This window comes from Nymphaea colorata, chromosome 7 (genome assembly GCF_008831285.2).
Source record: "Nymphaea colorata isolate Beijing-Zhang1983 chromosome 7, ASM883128v2, whole genome shotgun sequence".
Lineage (NCBI taxonomy): Eukaryota > Viridiplantae > Streptophyta > Magnoliopsida > Nymphaeales > Nymphaeaceae > Nymphaea > Nymphaea colorata.
The window spans coordinates 18685820-18708820 of record NC_045144.1 but is presented as its reverse complement, the minus strand read 5'-3'; the positions used below and the strand labels follow the sequence as shown (position 1 = coordinate 18708820).

The window sequence follows — 23001 nt, the reverse complement described above, 5'->3', positions numbered from 1 at the left end:
CAAATGCTTAGAAATTCGCGACCTTGTACATGGTGGCTATAAGGAAGTCAATTGATGATGATTTATTTTTTTGTGATGTTATTGGATGTATGTTGTTTCTTGCGAGTTTCATAGAGTATAAACAAGTCAAGCCAACCTAATCCGAGCTCAGCTCATTTAGTTAAGCAAGTGTATTTTTGAACTTCAACTCAACTCGATTATTGAACGAGTCTGAATTTAACCAAGTGAATTAGAGTCCAACTCGAATTGACTCAACTTGTTGAACATCCCTAGCAATGTCTATTTGAAAATAACAAAAGAATCCAAAATTTTTCATTTGGATAAATGACAGTTACGGACCAGACAAAATGTGAGTTTGGGTTCGAGTTTAGGACATTGTAATTGGACAGGCTTACCTTTGGACTTGATAAACAGCAAATTGAACCGGGTCCAGTTGTCAGCAGTGCCAAGATCCGTTTTCTTTAAGGTGCATGGCAGCATATGAGGGGAAGGACCCGGTTCCACAACTGGGTACATTAGTGGGTCTCAATGGAAAAGGAACCGACCCGTTTACCGGAAATCTGATAGTAAATGGATCTGTACCCGGATCCCGTTTTTGTCTTTGGGTCCATTCGGGAGCCCTTCGATCCAAACGCAGCCAACGCACATGAGGGAGTCGCTCACGCAAAAGTTACTCTTTTCCCGGCGGGGCTACGAGGGCACAGTCGTCATTTTCTGAACTCTCGAGGGTATATGAAGGTAAACCGCTAAACCTCCCCCCCCAAAGAGGGCTTCGCGCCAGAAAGCCATTAATGAGAGGAGAGAATAAATGACATAACTACCCTCTATTTCGGACCGAATTACCAACTATTTTGTTGAATGACCGTAATGTCCTCACACAAGTCGGATTCTGACCCTTCTTCGCCACTCTCGCTCTTTTAATTTCCAACACCAGCCAAACTCCAGATGTTAATTCATTATACTCTGTTATTTTCAGTATTTACGAAAAAGCCCCAAAAACTTTTGTCCCTTTTGAGCAGAGTACCTCCATCTCCCACACCTTTTCCTTTGTTGCTCAAGTTGTTGCAAAAGAGAAGTTTGGAAACTACGATCTAAAGATTGGAAGTAAGAGTTGAAGTAGGTGAAATATTAGATGGACAATTTGTAAACTTGGTTGCTCCAAGTTCAATAAGTTATCCTGCATTGAAATTTAGTTACTTTTTAATGAAAAATGTTTAGTATAATAAAGAGTGTTTAGCTTGTACTCTACTTGTGATTTATGAGTTCTTTAGGAATTATTATTCTCATTACATGGTTTATGTCCTTTGTCAAATTTCATTTTGAACAAAAGTGATATCATCCCTAAGTTACAAGTTCATTATTTTAAACCAAGCCCTCTCCCTTTCCTTCGATTTAAAGATGCATAAATGCCACACTGAAGATATTTTGAACCCACATTAGGGAATCTTGAATTCTTGGTGATGATTAAGGCTTGAGATTTTTATTGAGGAGGCTTTTCTGAAAAAGAGCAAAGTTCATGTGGCAGATTGATTAATAAGAGACATTGAGGTTACCTGAAAATGATATTGTTATTTTACTTCAGGGGAAAAACGAACCCCTCTCTCTCTGTTTCCCTCTCCCTCTCTCTCTCTCTGAGAGTGAGGACTGAGCTTCTGCTGATCCGTTAGGGTTTCGACGGCCGGAGAGCGGTTTTCCGTTCCGAATTTCCGGTCATCAAGTTAGCGAGCTGTAGATGATCGGCGGAAGGGAACCAGATTCTTGGTAAGAACTGTGGTTTTTTGGTGGGATATCTCCGCGGAAGAGAACGGGAACCCGCTCCGTCTTCTTTCTTCTCCCACTGCCGAGCTCCGTCTCTTGGACGCCTGGATCGCGACACGTAGCTCTCCTGCGGTTGTGCGGGCATGGGATGCGCGTTAGGGAGGCCGGCGGCGGACGGGGCCGACGGGTTGAAGCCGGAGAGATCGGCAGTGTTCTCAGGACGGAAGACAGAGTCGCTGAAGCTCGAGGATGCTTCGGAGGCTGAGAGAGCGAAAGGTGTCGGAGAGAAGGGGCGGGAGGCTGCAGTAGCACCGGCGGAGCGGCGGGAGCGGCGGAGGGTGAAGTCGAATCCGCGGCTGAGCAACCCGCCGGGACACCTCCATGGCGAGCAGGTGGCCGCCGGCTGGCCGGCATGGCTATCGCAGGTCGCTGGAGAGGCGATCAACGGGTGGGTTCCACGGCGTGCCGATTCGTTTCAGAAGCTGGATAAGGTTCCACGCTTCCATTTTCTCTTTCTTACGATCGATTCTCTTGTTTCTCTTTTCATTTTTGTTCTCTCTCTAACTTTTTTCTCCGGATTGTCTCAGATAGGTCAAGGGACGTACAGCAACGTTTACAAAGCGAAGGATCTCGTCACCGGAGAGATCGTGGCGTTGAAGAAGGTGAGGTTCGATAATCTGGAGCCAGAGAGCGTGAGGTTCATGGCAAGAGAGATCCTTGTTCTCAGGAGGTTGGATCATCCAAATGTGGTTAAACTGGAGGGGTTGGTGACATCTAGAATGTCTTGCAGTTTGTATCTTGTGTTCCAGTATATGGAGCACGATCTTGCTGGGCTCGCCGCTTGCCCCGGCATCGAATTCACGGAGCCTCAGGTTCGCTTTTCCTCTTGGCTTTCTCGTTCAGAGTTCGCTCTCTTTGCGTTATCACTTGTTTTTTGCTGCTTGGTCTTGGTTTTGGTTCGCACACTTGTTAATGCTACACGCTGAATCTTGTTGAAGTATAGATTTTCTATTTCTTGGTAGGTTTCTGATTGACGATTGTTGTGAATACTTTTATTTAATGAATGCTTTGTTTATTCCTTCATTTATTTTTAGCAAATTTTCCCCTTTCTTAGTTATCTTTGATTTAGGAGAACATATGCTATTACGCGTTAATTACTATTTATGAGGTTTTAAGTTGGTCGATGTTTTAGATTTTCTTGCCGACTTGGTCTTGCTTTCGTTTTAAAGTTGTTCATGAAGTTTCTGGGTACGTTTGTCATGCACCATGCTATTTGTGTGATGAGTGCGTTGACTTATATGTTCTCAAATTAGGTGGATCCTTTGATATTATAGGAAAGTAGTTAGTGCCATTGTAGTTCCTGTCACAGCCTTCACATCACGGTAGCAGTTGGCAAAGGATGTCGTGCTACTGTATTTCATTTTCTTTGGTTGGTGGAACCCGCCACAAGGAAGTACACACTGGTGACTGGTCATGTTTTGCTCGTTTTGCCTAGGCCTTCAAACTTCCAAATCTCTCCTGTTATTGGCACTGTTACAAAGCCAGGAATCCTAGCTGCTGAGAATGTGATTGTAAAACTATTTTTATCAATAATCGTTCGTCATGTTTTATGGCTAGTATGTGGCCAGATTGCACAACTCTTATTTTTGCTATATTGCTTTTCATGTGTTAGTTGTGATAGTTATATTAGTCATCATCCTGGTAATCACTTGTTTCTGATAAGTATGTATTAAGATCAGATACTTCATTTTTCCTTTTAAAGCACTGATTGAGGTAATGGTTTTTATCCATTGCTCTCTGCAGAAAAATGGGTTTGTTTTGATGCTAAACATCTAACGGGCAAGCTAAATGCTTCCTCCTAGTTAGCTTTCATGCAGATCTGTTGATTTTATTGTAGGTTAAATGCTATGTACACCAGTTACTCTCTGGCCTTGAGCATTGTCATAACCGAGGTGTCTTGCATCGTGACATCAAGGGCTCAAATCTACTTCTTGACAATGGAGGAGTTCTGAAAATTGCTGATTTTGGATTAGCTTGTTTCTATAATCCTGATCATTTGCAGCCCATGACCAGTCGGGTTGTAACTCTTTGGTATCGGCCTCCGGAGCTTTTACTTGGGGCGACCTATTATAGTGTAGGTGTCGACCTTTGGAGTGCAGGCTGCATTTTAGCAGAATTGCTGGCTGGGAAGCCGATAATGCCTGGACGGACAGAGGTAAGGATGATTGACTGTCTGAATTTCCTTTGTGTCATCCTTTACTTTCTATTCTAGTCGTGATCAGCACATGTATATTCCACCTATTATAGATCTATGTGCATTTCTTGTCCTTATAGATATGTAAGATGTTTTGAGTTGGTTTGCTAAGATATGCTATTCTCAATAAAATAATTTTCTTATCTGTCAACTACCAGGATTTACTTCCATAAATCCATGGCAAACTTGGACCCACACAGATGACTTCAGTTGCCAAGTATTTCTCCTAAAAAAAATTGTATAACCACAGGGTCTAGATAGGATGTACTTGCGAACATAGATATTAGAATTGTGATGTAATGCATAAAGTACTTGCTTCAATCTTATAGAACTTGTTGAAATAATTGTGACGGTAGAGTCACGACATTGTTGTGCATATAAATTTCGTCAAGCAAATCTTCATTTAATGTGTAGCCTCTATCTAGAAGAGAACTCATGTACTTTGAAAACAAAACCAAATGATTCCATGATCCATCAGACAAGTAAAAGGAAAAAGAACATCAAATGCCTAATTAAATCCAACCCCAATCTATGTAAAAAGTGGTAGTAAATTTACAAATTTTAGGTTGACTTATTTCTGCCCTTGTCATCTTCTGGAGGAGACCCTGCATGTTTCCTTCTTCTTCAAGCTTAGCATGCTAATCAGCTTTTACTAGAGTTGGAAAGTCAGCAACTTCTTGGATGCAGACAGTTCAGCCTTTGATCAATTTGCTATATATTTTAAAATTATATAAATAAAACTAGGATAATGAAATAATTATCCTATGAGGAAGTATCTTGAACATTCAAATATGTATGTATTTACATGCATAATATATAGACATGATACATTTTGGTTATATGCAAACATGTGTTTGCGGGTCACAAAATTAGGTTTTGGCAATCTAACATATAGTAAGATAAAGGAGGATTATAAGGGGCAAATTTATCAATTAAGTCACAGAATTAGAGACCAAGCAGAACAACCAATTCAACAATTAACTGTAGAGGAAAATTTTTTTGTGACATGCAAAATTGATTGAGTAACCAAGATTTTAACTATAAAAACTATATAAAAGTGTAAGATGATAAGTACTAATAATTAAAGTAGCAGGGTTGCTATAGCCTAATGTAAGCCTACATGAGAATGGATCATGATATTGATCAAGTAAGCAAAATTGTCAATGTGGTACAAAATATCCAAAAATAGATGGCAATCCAGAGGACTTCTGCTGTCTGTGTTCTATCTTACTGAAAAGATGGAAATCCACTTTAATCATCATAGGTCATTTGTAACAGGATGTTGAGGAATTAATGCTAAATATCTGAAAAAAATGGCAGTAAATATCTATGATTGGCTCAAGCAACTGACCTTGACCTAATAAACAACCTATTTGATCGACTAGGAAATCATCAAATCAGGTGTGTCCGCTGCCAGTTTGAACAATCCTCCATAGATACCAGTCATCTTTCAGGACTCTTCTTGCGGTTTATTCATTAAATAGCCGTCTTGCACATGTTTATTTGAATATGGTACGGTCAATCCAAATTAGGTCAGAGATTTCCTGTGATGTCCCCTTGATTCCTTTTACATTTTCCTGCAAAATGCAAATAATAATGTACTCAAGTTTGACATACTGGTATTAAAAAATACAACTTGTCAATTTGAGAATTAATGAAAGTATGACTTTAAACTTTAAAGTTACATTTACCTTAGTTGCTCTCTGATATGCAGCAGATAAAATATCATTCTTTACATGGATATGCTATAAAAGAATGTAGTTTCTTTTGCATTTAAAAATAAGCTCAATATGCGTAGAGTGAATGGAGATGATATGGAATCTTCACGAGACCTTCTTCACCGTGGATCTGACAAAAGAAAGAGAATCAGTTTGTAACCCACAAAAGTTACTCCAGATGATTATTTAAATTTCATGGGTTTGGCTCCTAGCTCTAGCCACTCAGATGAAGAATACCATGCTTAGCAGCTCTTTGAACCTTGTTGCAGTTACACCAGCATTGAGGTGTCTTCTTCCACCAAAAATCAACTTATTCACGTGATGCTTGAATTTTTGTATATCTTAGAAGCTACTATCACGTGAGCACGATGTTGTCTGCAGTCTTTTATTGCTTATCTGTAACTTATGTCATTGTACAGAATAAATCGCTAATGGAGGTTTTATGATATTGGTAGTGGTGTGCTATTAACATAAAGTAATGATCAAATTTTCACATGGACTGGATCATAATTAAGGCTGGATGACTTGGTGTTGAATTGTCTATAATTCTGTTTATGGACCATGCACTTGTGGCTGATGGTTGAGTCACAGTCTTTCCAACATGCACTTCATGAACTGGATCATAATTAAAGTTGGTTGACTTGGTGTTGCATTGTCTGTAATTCTGTTTATGGACCATGCAGTTGTGGCTGATGGTTGAGTCACAGTCTTTCCAATATCTTCAAAATTTCAAATATGATTTTCTTGGTTGCTATCTTCATTCACTTACTTTTGCTGTTTCTTCAAATCCATGCAGGTGGAGCAGCTGCACAAGATCTTTAAATTATGTGGCTCACCATCAGAGGAGTATTGGAAGAAATCAAAGCTACCACATGCAACAATTTTTAAACCACAGCAACCTTATAAACGCTGTATCTCAGAGACATTTAAATCTTTTCCTCCATCTTCACTTCCTCTTGTTGAAACCCTTCTTGCAATCGACCCCAATGAACGAGGCACTGCAAGTGCTGCGTTGAAGAGTGAAGTTAGTTCCCCAACAATGTTTTGATCTAAAGACTTCTGCAGATGCCTTTATGATAATTTTTTTAACAATATCTTGTGTTACATGCAATTTTAACTAATTTTAATTGTTCGGTTTTTATTCGTCTGACACTTTTGAGAAACCTATTGGAAATCCAATTTTCCTTACTTTTTTATTTACTGAATGATAATTCACTTGCATATGAGTTTTCTGTATTTCGATTGCCACTAAAAATTGATTTTGTCGACTCATTTCCTTTTGCTGTTTCTTTGTGAGTGCAGTTCTTCACTACAAAGCCATATGCTTGTGAACCATCCAGTTTGCCTAAATATCCTCCAAGCAAGGAGATGGATGCTAAATTAAGGGATGAAGCCGCTAGAAGGTTGCTCCTTTTTCCTGTTATATTTCAAGCGTTTTTGCTGATATTTATGAAATTTTGTGTAGTAGCAGTTTCTCTGTATTTCGTCTATAAAGTACAAAAATCGCTTTATGCCATATAACATTTGTTTGAAGAGACATTGGTGTTCACCGTTAAGGCAGCCAGTGCGAATCTCTTTATTGTAATACTATCTTTGGTACAAGGTTTGTACTTTGAAGGAAATGAGGCATTTCTGCTGGGAAGTATTTTGTTCCGTTCTTTGCCTTCATGATTTTAAGCACAAGTCATGAGCTGGTGGTAAGAAGGGAATGTGAAGGTTGTCAAGTTCCAAACTTCACATTGTGTTGCTTGAGCTTTCCCATGGTGTTGTGCCCGTAAGGCTTGGTGCCCTCAATAAATTCATAAAAAACGGCCTTTCAGTGTTGTGGAAAATGTTATCAAGAATATTAATTGGTTATTGCCAATTTTCAAAGGAGTTAGTCTTTACAAATTTCCATTAGGATTTAACCAACTCTTTTGTTTTTTTTTGGCTGAGAGCAGTTTGTTCGTTTGAATGACTCAACTAACTTGCTCATAATGAATAGTAAGGAACAATATTTGTTTGGGAAAGTACTGAATATGAAACTTGGCTAGTCTGACTGTATATGGATGTGGCTTTATTAGGCAAAGAGGTCTTAGTGGAAGAGGTAATGGTGGTGATGCTGTAAAGAAGGCCCGGCCTCGTGAAAGAAGTAGCAGGGCTGTGCCAGCACCTGAAGCAAACGCTGAGTTGCAAGCAAACTTAGATGTAAGCCTTTTGTCATTTCCATTCTTTTTGATGATTGCTCTCTCTATCTCTTTCTCTTTCTCTTTCTCTCAGTGTGGTGCCAGAAATTTCTGGCTTAGGGGCACTATTATTGTAAATTTCAAATTTAGGGGTATTCATGTATAAAAAAGGTAAAAAATAGTGAATTACCAATGTGTAAATAAAGCAAATTTTGTAGCCTGGTGTGGGCAATTGCTGACAACAGCTACAACGTGCCTCATTTACTGCTGTCTCTATCTCTCTCTCGCTCCATAGAACCCATCAGTGCCATGGAAGACCAATGGCTATGTTCATCATGTACAATGATTACTTTTCAAGTGTTCTTTTGTAATCTTGGTTTTACTAGGTGATTTATGTTATTATTTGATATAATTAGATAGTTAAGAATGAGAAATTTTTACTGCCCCACACTTTTGACCACTTTGATTGGATGGTTCTTCTGCATGGACTTGCATAGAACTTGAATGTGTGTGAGTTTATTGTGTTGAAAGTTGAAACCAACAATTACATGTTTGCATCTGTCGAATGGTTCCTTTTTGAGAAGCTTCATACAGGTCGGGCCCATTGGTCATGGTGTTTGAAAATATTTGATCGAAACAAGCTCTGCCAAACCAAACTCTTAAGTTGTCTACTTTGCACATACTGTGTCATACTTGGTTTGTGAAAAGGAAGTTCAGAATGCTAGACAAGGATTCAACTGAACATATGATGTTTGTTTGTCTTCATGTCTTTTGCCAATTAAGGTTTCTGATCATTATCTCACTTCCTTCCAGCGGAGGCGTTTAATAAACCAAGCAAATGCTAAGAGCAAGAGCGAAAAGTTCCCACCTCCTCATCAGGATGGATCTCTTGGCTTCCCCATGGATCCATTGAATCAGGAGCAGTCCTTTGAAGCATCGGATGCATCATTCACTTCAACGACTTTCTCTTTTGCCAAAGCACCAGCAGTGTCATGGTCTGGTCCAATAGCTAACCCTGTGACTACGGGGCCTGCTCACCGCTCATCAGCATTTATTTCGAAGCTCACCTCAGCTGGGTTTCCTATGAGCCTCAGGAAAGACAAAGTTGATGGGGCAAGGACAAAAGGTAAAGAGAGAGTCTCAGAAGTTTTTGGTGGTGGTGGTAACGTGTAGAAAAATCTGCAATAGAGGTATCATTTCCTGGAGTTACAACTCGTATTGGTTTTCCCCTCCTACCATTATTTTTGCACTCGTGAGGCCATTGCCGGCAGTAGGTGGTGCCAGTCATGGCGAAACCTGCCATGATCTTCTCTCCTGTGAATGTGTACAGTCATTGGAAGCCAGGTAGGGCAGCTACATAGGAACTTGCTATCATCTGGCGAGGTGAATACTATTTTTGCTGCCTCCCTTCTGTTTTTTTCCTCTTCTCAATTAGCTGTTTTTTTCCTCTTCTCAATTAGCAGCTTCTTTTATTGTAATCCTTGGAATGCTCCATAGGCTAAGGTAGATCATCAATCATTTTGTTCCTTATGTTTCTCTTTGCCTAAAAGAATGGAAAATCATCTTTCTGGGGGTTCGTTCCCTCAACATTGGGAAATCTTGGTCTCTTTGCTGTTGTAGGATCAAGAAGTATCTTGAGAAAGAGTACAAATAAGTGTATAAGCTTTCATCTCTCCAACTCTCTCTCTCTCTCTCTCTCTCTCTCACACACACACACACACACACACACTCATACACACACAAAAAAGAACGGGGAGACTTTCCTCACACGGAAATTTTGCTCACTTGGGCATTTAATCTGTTTACTGTTCCTCATCACCTTATGCGTGCTGCATGTGTACCACAAAGGAATAACCTATATTTGGTTTGGTTCAATCCTGCAATTTCAAGGGCATTACCTGTGTGAGTCCTGTTTATGTCCTGCTAACTTAACTGGGAGGTCTCATGGTTGAAACCACAACGGCCATGCTGTCCATCACAAAGAAAGTCACAGGTTCCACGCGATGGGATGTGGTGAAAGGTTGAGAAGCAGCGAACGAGTAGTTGAGAATACCTCAGATATGTGAAGACTGGTCTCTGGCAAAGCGTCCTGGATAACAACTAACATGCTGGTAAGTGCTTTTACCTGAGCTTTCGCACGAGCTTTGTATAGCAAATCATGAAGAAAATAGGTCTGTTTGTTGCATAGGGTTCCTTGCAAAGAAAAAAGAGGAAAGTGGAGCTGGTAAATGCTTTAGGTAAGTGCTAACTTTTAACTGTTTTGCCTGTAATGGCCATCAGGAGGGCTATGTAGGTCCTCTTATGAGAAAAACGAACATGCAAGGTACAGGGTACTTTTCCAACACTAGAGAACTTTGTTGTCATATTAGAGAACATGTAGATAATAAATGTAAGAACCACCTTGAGCTGTCTGATCAATCTGATCGCTACAAGTGTAGCTTTATAGGTCCATCTTTTAGTTTGTCATTCATCTTTTGAAGAAATATCGTTTTGATGTTTCTAATTATACTGTCATTTGATTGTATAGATTGGATGGTTCACAGCGTAGCCCTCGTTCTGCACTTGTCTGTGCAGTTCTCATATTTCTAGGTCTTTTTCTTTCTTCTCTAAGACCAACGGCGTGGATGTGATTTTGGTGTCTCAGAACAAAGGGGCGGATATAGTATCACTTTTGTGGAATACGCATTTTGAACCTTAAACAAGGTCAGGCCGTCAACGTTGAAACTTATAAATCTTTTTATGCTAATAGCAAGAACACAATTGTTGTGCATATATAATCTTAAATTAGGTCTTTGTGAATTCGCAACTACACAAAATTATTTACACTATTATGAGTTGTTCGATGTATTGTCTTGTCAAAACAAATTTATAAAAAAAATAAGATGCAAATGAAATTTTGACAATAAAACATTTACGATTGAATTCCTTAGCGACGTTTAAGGCCTGGAACTTGACACCCATGCATAATCGAGACACCATCTTGCAATGAGCCTGGTAATTCAATGTGGCTATCTTTAATGAACTTGAATGCCGGAAAAGAATCTCCTTGATCAGCCAGGTATATATCGAACGAGCTGGAGGAGCATCCCTCTGCCTTTCTCTTTTGTCTCTAGCATTTAGAGCTAGAGCTGCATTCGAGTCTCTGCATTTTTTTTTTTAACTCGGTGCTGAGGTATATTTGCATCTAAGAGTTACATTTTTTACCTTCATGGTTTAGTCTCAATTGAAAAAAAAGATTGGATGCAGGTATCACACTCGCGTTGGCAGCGTGTTGATGACGTAGCATGCTTCACCAACATGTATATTCTTACTTTATATCTTCAATCTCTTTCCCGTTTTCTTTTTTCTTTATGCAAGGGCCGGGCCCCTCAAGCTTTTGAAAAATAAAATTTTGCCTTTTAAACTTTTTATAAATTCTAATTCGGCCCCATTAGCCGGGTGGTGATAGCGTGGCGGAGGGTGGGGCCTCCACCACGCAAGGCAACTAGGAGTCCTTCTTGCCGAGATCTGGATTATGGAATGAATTCTATTATCGCACACGCCCCCTCCAAAGTTCTATTGCCGTTTAAGCCAAGTTCAAGTCACCAAAGAATATTGAAGCAATTTTTTGGAAGACTAACTGGATATATACCAAAATATAATCGTAAATACTGTTGTCGGGTTTTAACGACAAGGTTTATCTTGAATATTTCTTTAGCAAACTTGTTTTCTAGTAATATCGCAGCAAAATTTTGGAAATTTGAAGAAAAATGAAAACTTCTGTAATGAGAAACTAATAAGAAAGTAGAAATAATGTTTTAGTGAGAATAAAAATGATAACAAATAATATTAAATTCGAATATATGATGATGTTGATGTTAAAAATGAGAAAAACGAAAAGATCGTAAAAACTGGGAGAATTGCGATAAGTTTGTCACGTTTTGTTCCATAAAACCCGAATCTTTCACAGTTTTTTCATTTCTCTCTGTCTGTCTCTCTCTCTTTTGGTTGTTTCTCGTTATATGTAACCTACGTTGGAAAAGTGGACCCAGAGCCATCTGAGTACATATACATTTTAGTTTATGAGTGCTTCCACATGGTCATTGTCCAACAAGCTACCATGTTATGAACTTAGCCTCATCTTCATCAGCCGTCTCGTGTTTGTACCCAGTCTTAAGAATTGATATATCACTAGTTCTTTGTTAAATTAACTACCCCCTAACAGCTGCACCTAAGATAAAAAGACAAACTGAACTCAGTTAAATGGACAAGAGATCATTCAAGAACAAAGCGCATTAGGTAGTTGTTTATAATATTATGGACTTCTTTGTATGATAAGTCAAACAAAGGCCCACGTAGGTTCATCCGTTATGATTTTTTACGTCCAATTCTAGTATATCCAGATCCAGATCCAGATCCAAGTACCACCTGTTTGCAGTTAATAACCCAATTTACGATAACTTAGTTTTAAGTTAGGAAACTGATCCGTCCTTCCTACATTTAAGTGGTTCGGGATATAAACTTCAAGAAAACGTTAGAAAGCATTTATCGCAGAAACGTTCTTCCCCTCTTTGAGGGACAGAACCCTGCGTCCCTCTCTCTCTCTCTCTCTCTCTCTCTCTCTCTCCAGCTCACGCCCCTTCTCTCTCTCTCGATTCTCACTGCCGGCGCTGTGCAGGTACCCCTCTCTCTCTCTCTCTGCCCCCCTCTTGGGGAGGGGCCGACGACCCTCTTCTTCTCTCTGTGGGTGAAGCCCGCCACTGCCCCTCCATTTGTTCTCTCTCTCTCTCTCTCTCTCTCTCTCTCTCTCTTTCTTTCTCTGTATGCAACCGAGGGATCGAAGTTTTCTTCCCAAAAGAACAAAATTTTCTTTCCTTTGTAATTTAGTCTTTCGTTTCCCTTGGAGTTTCTTGATCTGATTTCCTTGGTGGTTCATCGACTCAATAACATTTAGTGAGAACAACTTATCCTGCACTCAATAACATGAAGTGGGTTGAACCGATGCGTTTTGGTTTTCACTTTCTTATTGTTTGTTGCTACTAAATGTTACAATACGAAGAAGGTGGGGATATGATCTGAAGGAAGAAAAGAATAGCAGTGCGAGATTTAGTGGGTGTCTCATGCTGTAAAGTAAGAGGCAGGTCAAAGAAGTTGGAGTGCAGATGTTTGGAAAATGTGGATTCTGCCTTAAATAGGGAAAGGTTGGGAATAAAATATTAAAATTCGTAACATGTGTTTTAGATGGTAAAGATGAGATTTTTGTTGATCATATCCACAGTCAAGATTGGCTCCTTTCTGGCAACCCTGAAAAGAGGAACATTTTTCTATGCATATTTTGCCCTAATCATTCTGGAGTGTGCCTTGTTTAAATGATGCAAGTACGTAGTACATGTTATTTATGGTCATATGATCTGTGTCAACTAGAAGTGGTCATCAGCAATCTTTTCTGGGTTAGTAGAGTATTCATGCATTTTGCAAGTATGCATTTATTCTCAAACGATGTTTACCTGGAAATCTCTGTTTGTCCATCTTATGTGTTGCAACGATTGATCAACAATGTCCAAAGTAATTTTAGCTTTTTGTTTTTGGCTTATCCTAACATCTGTTGATAGATGAAGAGTTCTAATTAGGAGGAATATAATGCTCTTTTCATAATCAGATTTTATGTGAGATTGATAGTGATTTGTAATTGGTTTTTAACATTGCCTTGTTTTTTTCTTTTTGAAGTTCATAGGTTGAACTTTGCTGCAATATGGTTAATTTGGTGTTCAATGTTGATTGGGTCTTGGTCGTGGACTCATGTTCAGTAGTCCTAGTGACGGTTAAATGGTTATCCTAGTAAGATTTAGTGATGTTTCTTAGTATATTTGGAAGACTGACATTCATATTTATTTTACTGCTAATTCAAGAACTTAAATGGCCTTACTTTGTCGAAGCCCAGCAGTCTGTAATTAAGTATGAGTCTGCAATAGTGCTTCATGCACTTTGACTGAGAATGAAAGCTTAATAGCAGCCTGGAATTGACTCACTATTTATGTATGGTCTGAACGCAGGTTCTGATAGCACTGTTGAATCAGCAGGTTCTGATAGCACTGTTGAATCAGCAGGTTTTTGATGCTTCGATCTACACATCAGGTTCACCAGCACAGGCGCTAGATTATGCAGCAAGAAGCTGGGAAGAAAGAAGAGGGAGAAATAGAGAGCTAGAGAAGAGGTGAATAAATCGTTTACCGGTTTGCGTCAAAGTGTGAGCTGCTCTCTCTCTTACTAGGCAACCATGTTAAGGAGGTTCTTGACTTCGCATTCTCCCCTTGGTCGTCTCTCTACCTTCTCCCCACTACAGGCTGTCCCACCTCCTTCCTTCCCCAGTCTGGCTCGCTCTTATGGCCTTATCCCCATGGTCATCGAGCACACTTCTCGTGGTGAGCGTGCCTATGACATCTTCTCCCGCCTTCTCAAGGAGCGCATCGTCTGCATAAATGGTGCCATCACTGATGACACTGCTTCTCTTGTTGTGGCTCAACTCCTCTACCTTGAGTCCGAGAACCCCGCAAAGCCCATTCACCTCTACATCAACTCTCCAGGTGGTCTGGTTACAGCTGGTCTTGCCATTTACGATACTATGCAATATATACGTTCTCCTGTCTCCACCCTCTGTGTCGGCCAGGCTGCTTCCATGGGCTCACTTCTCCTAGCCGCGGGCTGCACAGGAGAGCGCCGTGCTCTTCCCAATTCCAGAGTCATGATCCACCAACCCTCTGGTGGGGCATCGGGCCAGGCCTCCGACATTGCCATCCATGCCAAGGAGATCCTCAAACTCAGGGAAAGGCTCAATGGTATATATGCCAAGCACACAAACCAGCCCATTGATCGCATTGAGACGTGCATGGATAGGGACTTATTCATGTCACCGGAGGAGGCAAAGGACTTTGGTCTCATAGATGAGGTAATTGAACACCGTCCAATTTCTCTTGTCACTGATGCTGTTGCTGATTCTTCGTCCTCGAAGAATGGAGAAGGACGTGGTGGAGGAGGAGAAAGTGAGAGTGGAAGTGATGGAAGCAAGGAGTGATCTTAGTAGCTGTTCCTCTGTGTTCCTAACCTAGATACCTCTTCACTGGACAAGAGGATCTCTCTCCCTCTCTCTCCCTCCACAGGTAGACGGCGCATTTAGGCACAGAAATACACTACATTTGGTCATTTTTGGAGCTTTTGATGTTGTTTTGTTATATTTCTGGGTTTTAAGGTGTCATGGAAAAATGGAGGTGATTGGTTTTGTGAATTTGGCTAATTATGGATGTCTGCCCTTAGAGGTGTTGTCTTTACCATATTCTCCTTCTTTACTTCCCCATTATTTAGAAGCACAATTTAAGGAATGGAACTGATGATGATGATTTTATTGGTCATTCAACATAATTTGTGGGAGCGGTGAGCTCATTACACAGATTGAGATCTAAAGACCTTTCTATTGTTTTTAGTTGAACAACTAACTCTATTAATGGTTCATTTTGTTCGATTATTATGGCTTGTCGTTTTCTCATGCTTTAGGAGCCGCGGTTGTTGGTTAATTCATAATGGTGAACATGTCATTTGTGTTACTGCTTTATATGTTACAGAACACAAATGCGCTGTTAAATTGTGAGAATTTGTTTTGGAGGTCGTTTTCATGGTAAGAGGAGTATGCCTCCTTTTGTCAAAGGAATATGTAACACAAATATAAACTAAGCTGTGCATATTCTGCAGTAAATGGAGTTTTGCTTTCTAGAAACTTAGTGCGGGATTCATGTTTGGGTGCTGCAGACGTCTGAAAATGGCTGCTGTTGTTCTGTTGCTGGGGAGTAGTATAGTCGCAAGATTATTGGCACTATGACAGGCAGAGAAGGTGTCACCACCTAAGCCACTATGCTCACCACCATTTCCCTCTCTAAATTTCTTATAGGACAGTGCCCTATCATCAAAATTATGCTAAATCTCAATCCCTGTTGATTACTGTAAATTTTCTTTGTATTTTTTTATCTTTCATCTTCTGTAGCAGCTCTGCCATTAAATATCTGTAACAAGAATGCATGTTCTGTCTGATATCCACCTCCTGATGTTTCATTCCTAAAATACCATAAGAAACTTGCTTTTGAGATAGTTGCACTTGGTGAGCTACCCATATCTGCCTTGATTCTGTTCAAGTTTTCTTGATGTGGCCATAAATAAATAAAGAGTAGGCAATCCTTCCTAAAATAATTCTCAAAGGAAAGAAGCCTATCCTCTTGTTTTGTATACAAGTCTCTTGCTTTTTTGGCTGTTGCACGATTTGCTTTGAAATCTTCCATTTAAGGTTTCCAATTTAAGCCATGTAGGTACTGGTTCAATGTGTGGGAGATGGTGCACCTTTTTCTGAAAATTTGTGGCTACGGATGCAACAAGACCACACGGATTACTGACTGTACTTATATTTCACATTTAACCATGCATTATGGTAAAAAAACGTAATAACAACTTGTATTCGCTAATCAATAAGTGCAAGCATAAAAAAACGGAATCTGATCTAGAAGCACCATTATAAGTGTCAAATGAATCAAATTTGTCAGTTTAAAAATGTAGATACCAACTAATCATAAAACTCAAACAAGGATGTATTTGATTTTCAAAATCCAAAGCAAAATAATACTCACAAACATTGCATAGCAAGCACATGATGTGCATTCTTTATCATAAGAGGCTAATGAATTTATGTGTTTACGGCTTCTTTGACAACGCCCAAAAAGAAGTTCAAATTTCAAGTACCGGCCTTGCCAAAATTTCCCTTTTATTTTTATAGTTTTGATCGTAGCAGTGTTGTATGACGATCAATAAACGATTTGGCCTTTGATACAAGGAGCTATACTGAACCGCATGAAGCCTAATACACGCATGAGAGACTAATAGCAGAACACAGAAGCATAAGTTCTTTATAATTTGGAGTTACAAATCGGGTTCAATTGAGCCTTCCAAAGAATTTTCTGTTGTTTATCCAACTATGAAATATGTGCCCAACTAGTCCCAAGGGGTGCAGTGCAACTGGGTAGTGTAGCAAATTCATGGGAAGATACACAGTTCAATTGTTCTCTCCAATTCAAAGTCTTTACCACTTTTAAGAAAACAAAGACATGCCTAACTGCCATGGATGACCGTCTGCTTAACTTTTCTTGGTTTTGATTGTGTCACTACAGTTGAATAAGACGATCCTTTTCTTTCCTTTTCTCACTGTTTGCGTTGAAATTGGTTCAACTTCTTACTATTATTTTTTCAAAATTTCATTCCGGAGAAACCTTTCTGTGCTCAAAGATTTCGTGGCTTGCTTGGGATGCAAAACCCTTGAGGTCATTCTTCTACTTCCATGGCTCCTGTCATGCGTTGCTTGCGCATGGGCAGACACCATTCAAGATTTAAACCAGCGACTGGCCGCCTATAAGCCACTTCAATGAAGTCTGGAACTCTAATATAGATATATTGAGAATGATTCGCTAGTACTTTTTGGTGGGTTTGTGCAGCTTAAATATTGCGTACGACTTAGTTTAGAAAAAGTTTGTTACAGGTCGAAGATGTCGCAGAATATAATAATCGAGCTTCACTCGGCCTTACTCTAACATGACCCGTTGTTTGGTATTTTATCTGGGAAATTGGGTTTGATGTAAAGCCAGTTCTCATTTCTTTTGGGTTGTTTTTCTTCTCTTCTTTCTAAAGCCAACTGCTGCCTCAAGTTTATAAATATGCATTAATCTTTGTAACATATACGTAAAACAGTATGTTACTGTTACTTTTACTGTTACCAAACAATCGTTTACAACCTCTTAAGTTACTGTCATTATTACTGTTGCTAAACATTTTAGAGGTCTTTTGGCAGTAAGAATACTCTATAAATGCAACATGAGCTTTCCTTAAAGATTGAAGCAAATTAATTTAACACTTGTTTTGTTTTAGTGTTTCATGAATCTGACCTGAAAGAGTGTAACTTGCCCTGTTTTCTCCACTTACTAAAAAAATGTTGAATTTTGTCAGACCACTTGAAACTCTTATTTCTTTACAGAGAGTCTAGGCAGCCCAGAAGAAAAGAAAAAAGAATTATTTGATCACAACCCCACCTTGGTTTTGGAACTATGCTACTTTCCAGAGGAGTTAAAAAAGACTACTGGAAAATTCTACTTTTTTCCACATCCTTATCTGCTCAGCATTGTGTGGCAGGATCCTGACTGAAGAAGATCTGCTAACTTTATCTTCTTCCTTTATTGCCAACCTCCCAATATTGTGAAACTTCTACCATGGTTTGGTCACTTATGGTTCCCCCAATTGGTGCCTACTATTAGATAGAGCAAGCAAGGTCTCTATCTTTCTCTCCCTCTCCCTCTCTCTCTAGATGGAGAAAACAGATTCTCTCTCTCTCTTTCTCTCTCACGCACTCTCTCTTACTACTTCTCTCTCTCTCTCTCTCATGCACATGCAGTGAAAATGATAAGGTGGACCACCAGCTGAACCTCAATAGTGGCAATCAAAAAACAACTGTAAGTGAGAAAAAATCTATCAGTAAAAAAACTTTTGTCCTTGACAAGACCATTCATGTTCTGTCAAATCACATTCTTAAAGAGATTTAGAATCTGTACCATCAACTTTCCATGGATGAGTTTTGAGCATTCCTCTGCATGGTTTTTACTGCGGTTCTTGTTTCCTTGCTGCCATTCTTGGCATGATGGACCATGGTCTTCCATTCCAACAAAAAAAAAGAAGGCCCCCATACAATATATATATATATATATATATATATATATATATATGAGCGTCTGAGCATATGATTGAAGTTCCACCAATGATTTGCTGCCTTTTGGATAAAGATTTTTAAGATATAAAGCTCTTGAAGAATAGTGATCCAGAAGATATAATCAGCATCATGGTAAGTACATCCGATAATTTGCTGCCTTTTAGATAAAGTTTTTTTTTTTTTAAACATTGAGCGCTGGGCCATGAATATTGACAAATTGACATTATAATAAGCAACTTTCAAGACTGTGCCGAATGGTGGTGGCTGCTGCAATGGGTGTTTATATATATATACTACCATGCGGCAATGAAGTCAATGCTGTCATGCGGTCAAGAGATGCCAGACAGTTAAAATTTTAAAATTTGTTGCTAAAAACACCATATTGTAAATCTTCATGATATTATAAACTATAGTCACAAATAATATCTTGAAGTTTTAAACGACTAGGTTTTTCTTAGGTATAATACATCGAGCTTGAAAAAAATGGAAAAAAAATATGATAATTTTTTAAAATAAAAAAAACTAAAAATAAGGGAAAAATAAAATATGTAAGAAATTAATAAAACAAACATCACAAAATAAGTAGATTTGCAATAAATAAAAAAGAAAAAATGAAAAAATAACTGTTTGACACTAAAAAACTGAAAAAAAAGTGAAAAAAAGAGAAAGAACAACACATTTTTTTAGTTTTTAATGTTAAAAAAAACACGTTTTTTAAAAGTTTTAAACGGCTATTTAATTTATCATATTTTTTCTAGTTCTTTTCAAAAAAAAAAAAAAAACGTGTTTTCTGTGACTATGTAATATATTAATTTACTGTTTGTTTTTCAATAACAAATTTTTTAACTTTAACTTTAACAACATTGGCACACGGAAGCATTGAACTCTCATCTACATACACACACATATGCTATACGTCTTAAAATTGCGACAATGCTTTTCATCTTTAATATTATCTCAAATAATTATATCAACTTTATAAAAAAAAAAAAGACGTATGTATATATAGATACTTACATTTCTTTTTCTTTTATCATTGAAAAAAATCTGTTTGTTGGAATTCTTGGTACCTTAAAAATAAAAACATTTTAAAGGACTGGTGTGGCCCCACCAACTGGGGATGGATTGGTGGTGAGGCCGAAGTCCCTCCCCTTCCCTCCTGTCCCGGGGGTCCTGAGATGATTTGCGACTTAGGTAAAAAATGTTGTACATATCAACTAGAGCGTCACATATTCACCATTTGTACTGAAGATAAGCCTTGCTTACAGAAATTGAACTGACGACCAAACTTTCACAGCTTGTAAGTCGAAACAGCTATGCTATGCTCTCTAAAGAAGGAACAAAATAGTTTCAGTTTTCATTCTTATTTAATCAAATTCTGAATTTTAGAAATAAATTGACACCTATATGAGAGAGAGAGAGAGAAACTTGTCCTGCTTCAATAATAGCTCCTGGCGCTATAGTAGGGTTTGGCCAAGCACGACGTTAAGTTTCCAAAAATGATTTTGCTTTTGCAACTCAATGAATCTCATCCTTTGATCCCACCAGCTTTTCAAGTTCATGTGGTTATGTCTATCAAAAAATGCAGTTACGTTGTTTTTAGGATATATATATATATATATATATATATATATATATATATATATAAAATGTAACGTCTGTATTGATACTGATAACACCGGCTCAGTTGGGAGCTGAGAGCATTTATCATGGACTTTTATGTGTTGGGGAGATGAATGCTTATAATAATCTATTATTATAGATAAAAGAAATTAATATATTAAAAAACGTAAAACTTTTACGGTAAAATCCCTTCATGTTTTATGAGTGCTGATGATCCTTGAATTGCCCAAAAAACCATCACACATATTGGCTATCAATTATGCTCAATTAAAATTGAGCATGGGCAATTTGACAAGAGCTGGCCTTTTACTGCGCCAGAAAACAGGGATTTTTCTGTCTTAAATATTTGATGCTTTAAAAATTCGTTGATCTATTTTTGGAGGGGATTAGCGCACCTCGTTGGGCTAGCTGTTGGTTTGCGGCCAGTCGTTGGTTCAAATCTTGGCGTCTCTGGGACCTACAAAAACTGATATATGTCAGAATCATAGCAGCGGGGGAATGACTTCGGGAGTTTGACACCCTAACTACCTACTTTTTTTCCTTGCGCCGAGGGTCCAGGGATGTTGCGGATCTGAATGAAAAACATAAAACATGACATCTGTCAACTAAATTGCAATATATCCGCTGTTTGTAGTTCAGAGGAGTAGTTTTTCATAGAAATCAAATTGGTAACCGGGCTTGTACTGGCCCACCATCTCGACCAGCTATACTATGGTTTTTCTGGCCTCTCAACCTGGAATGATTTCTTGATATTTGCATTGCCACAAAAATCTTCAAGGTGGTCGAATTCTGAATGCCAATCTTGACTAATATTAATTCATGGATTATGTCTACATGATCAAACATAACTAAACCAACTTGCCAGAAAAAATTTCGAACATTATGTTTTGATGGTAAGGCTGCTTGTGTAGTGGGACCTAGGAGCACACTCAGGGGCAGAGCTAAGATTTTCTTCAGGAGCGGGCCAACAGTCTAACATTTGGATCTGGGTAGGCCAAATTGAATTCAAATCCAAAAAATACATGACATAATTAATTTTTTTTTTCAACGTAATTTTTTTTTCATTGCCAGGGTGGGGCCATGGCCTAGGCGGCCCCCCCTCCCTCCGCCCCTAACCACACTTGTTGTGACTTCTTTACATCGAATCACGAGCTACCGGTAGCTCTTTCTCTCTCCTTATCACCCAATGATATCTACAATTTCTGCGCCACGGGCCAATGGGCGCCTCTTGGCATAATCTGGTAGGGTTCTACCTAACTCTGCGAGTCAAGAAAAAAGATAATTATCTAGAACCCGGTTAGAACGAGTAAAACGTGAACAAGCGTTTGATGGCATCTGACAAACTAATTAAGCTGTCGATATTAAGCTAATTAACATGCTTAACTAGTTAAGAGAATAATTTATTTTGACATGACATTGCTAATAATGTTTATAACGACATTATCACACAAGCAAAATAAAGTAAGCCTGACACATTTTGCTTTTCTCTACTTGCTTTTATAATGTTCCGTCTTCTTTCACATAATTGTAACGTGGGTTTTGCCTTTAGAGCCTAAAATGTTTGACTCTTACTTTTTCTTGTTTTTCTTGTCTACCAAGGAAGTTTTAGTAGTGCTTTTCTTGTCTACCAAGGAAGTTTTAGTAGTGCTTTGAACTCATCACAAATGTAACGTAATGTATATTTGAGTTCAAGGCGTGTACGTAACTAGGAAAGTTAGAGTTTTAAGTTATTGTAAGAGTTGATTATAAGCACAATGGTAGTCTCATACCTTCAATAGATGTATTTTCATATTTTGACTATTATTATTATGACAGCCTAAACAAGTGAGTTGATTGAAACATTTAATAAAAAGAGTGATTAAACCATTTGTCGGTAAGTTTGGGCACAGGGTCGGACCACCTCTAAACCGGGTTCGGGCTCCGAAAAAGGGCACCGAGTCAGCCCGATAATTTATCGGGCCAGTCTGGGTGGGTGTGATAATTTTTTTAATATTCATTTTATTACTATATATAATTTTTTGTTACAATTAATTATATTTATATCTTATTTTATATTAAATAAATATATTTTCTATTTTATCTGATCCAATCCAGCCCAGGCCAAGCTCGGGCTCAAGTTTTAATGGTTAGGCCGGGCCCAGGTTTTGGGTGTCTGGCTAGGTCGGGCCGGGCTAACCCGATGCTTGGGCTTATTTGTGAGGTTGTGAGAATTGGTTTTACAACAATAAATAAATAAACATAAAAATTAAGTAGGTACCACAACTTGGTTGGTAAGCAGTCAAAAATAATTTGGCTATTGATTTTCTTACGATGGATGGTTTATGAAAAATAAAGGAAAAAAACATTGTTAAATAGATTTTTCTTAATCGTCCATCTTTGAAAAATCAATGACCAATATGATTTTAGCCTATAATAACCCACACACACATATATATATATATATATATATAATTCTCTCTAATTTTAAGTGTAATTAAATACACTGCCTGATGTAATCCATCAATCAGTATGCTTGTAAGAAGCATTATGATTTTGTGTATATACATATGTCTTTGACTACGAATTGTTAGGACAATTCCAACAAGTCTCTTATATGGAATGCTTATAAAAAGATAAATAAATTAATAGTCCACTTGTGACGATGAATAGCAATTAAATTATTTTAAATATATAAATATCTACCCGATCTTAAATAATTATACTGATGTCATTATTGAA

General features: G+C 38.4%; 2 protein-coding genes across 2 annotated transcripts; both read left to right on the top strand.

Annotated features, from left to right (window-relative positions):
- Nucleotides 1-1589: 1589 nt before the first annotated feature.
- LOC116258044 (probable serine/threonine-protein kinase At1g54610) lies at nucleotides 1590-9568 on the top strand. The gene is made up of 7 exons (XM_031635116.2): nucleotides 1590-2249; nucleotides 2346-2630; nucleotides 3656-3973; nucleotides 6527-6754; nucleotides 7033-7133; nucleotides 7794-7917; nucleotides 8709-9568. The coding sequence occupies exons 1-7, from the start codon at nucleotides 1902-1904 to the stop codon at nucleotides 9066-9068; spliced, it is 1764 nt and encodes a 587-aa protein (XP_031490976.1). The 5' UTR covers nucleotides 1590-1901; the 3' UTR covers nucleotides 9069-9568.
- A 2830-nt stretch (nucleotides 9569-12398) lies between these two features.
- On the top strand, nucleotides 12399-15393 carry LOC116258045 (uncharacterized). Its single transcript, XM_031635117.2, has 2 exons — nucleotides 12399-12552; nucleotides 13928-15393. The coding sequence occupies exon 2, from the start codon at nucleotides 14152-14154 to the stop codon at nucleotides 14944-14946; it is 795 nt and encodes a 264-aa protein (XP_031490977.1). The 5' UTR covers nucleotides 12399-12552; nucleotides 13928-14151; the 3' UTR covers nucleotides 14947-15393.
- The last annotated feature ends 7608 nt before the right edge of the window (nucleotides 15394-23001 follow it).

Coding starts and splice junctions, on each gene's coding strand:
- LOC116258044 (XM_031635116.2), top strand. CDS start 1,902: ATGGGATGCGCGTTAGGGAGGCCGGCGGCGGACGGGGCCGACGGGTTG. Junction 2,631..3,655: donor TCGAATTCACGGAGCCTCAG/GTTCGCTTTTCC, acceptor ATTTTATTGTAG/GTTAAATGCTATGTACACCA. Junction 7,918..8,708: donor AGTTGCAAGCAAACTTAGAT/GTAAGCCTTTTG, acceptor ACTTCCTTCCAG/CGGAGGCGTTTAATAAACCA.
- LOC116258045 (XM_031635117.2), top strand. CDS start 14,152: ATGTTAAGGAGGTTCTTGACTTCGCATTCTCCCCTTGGTCGTCTCTCT.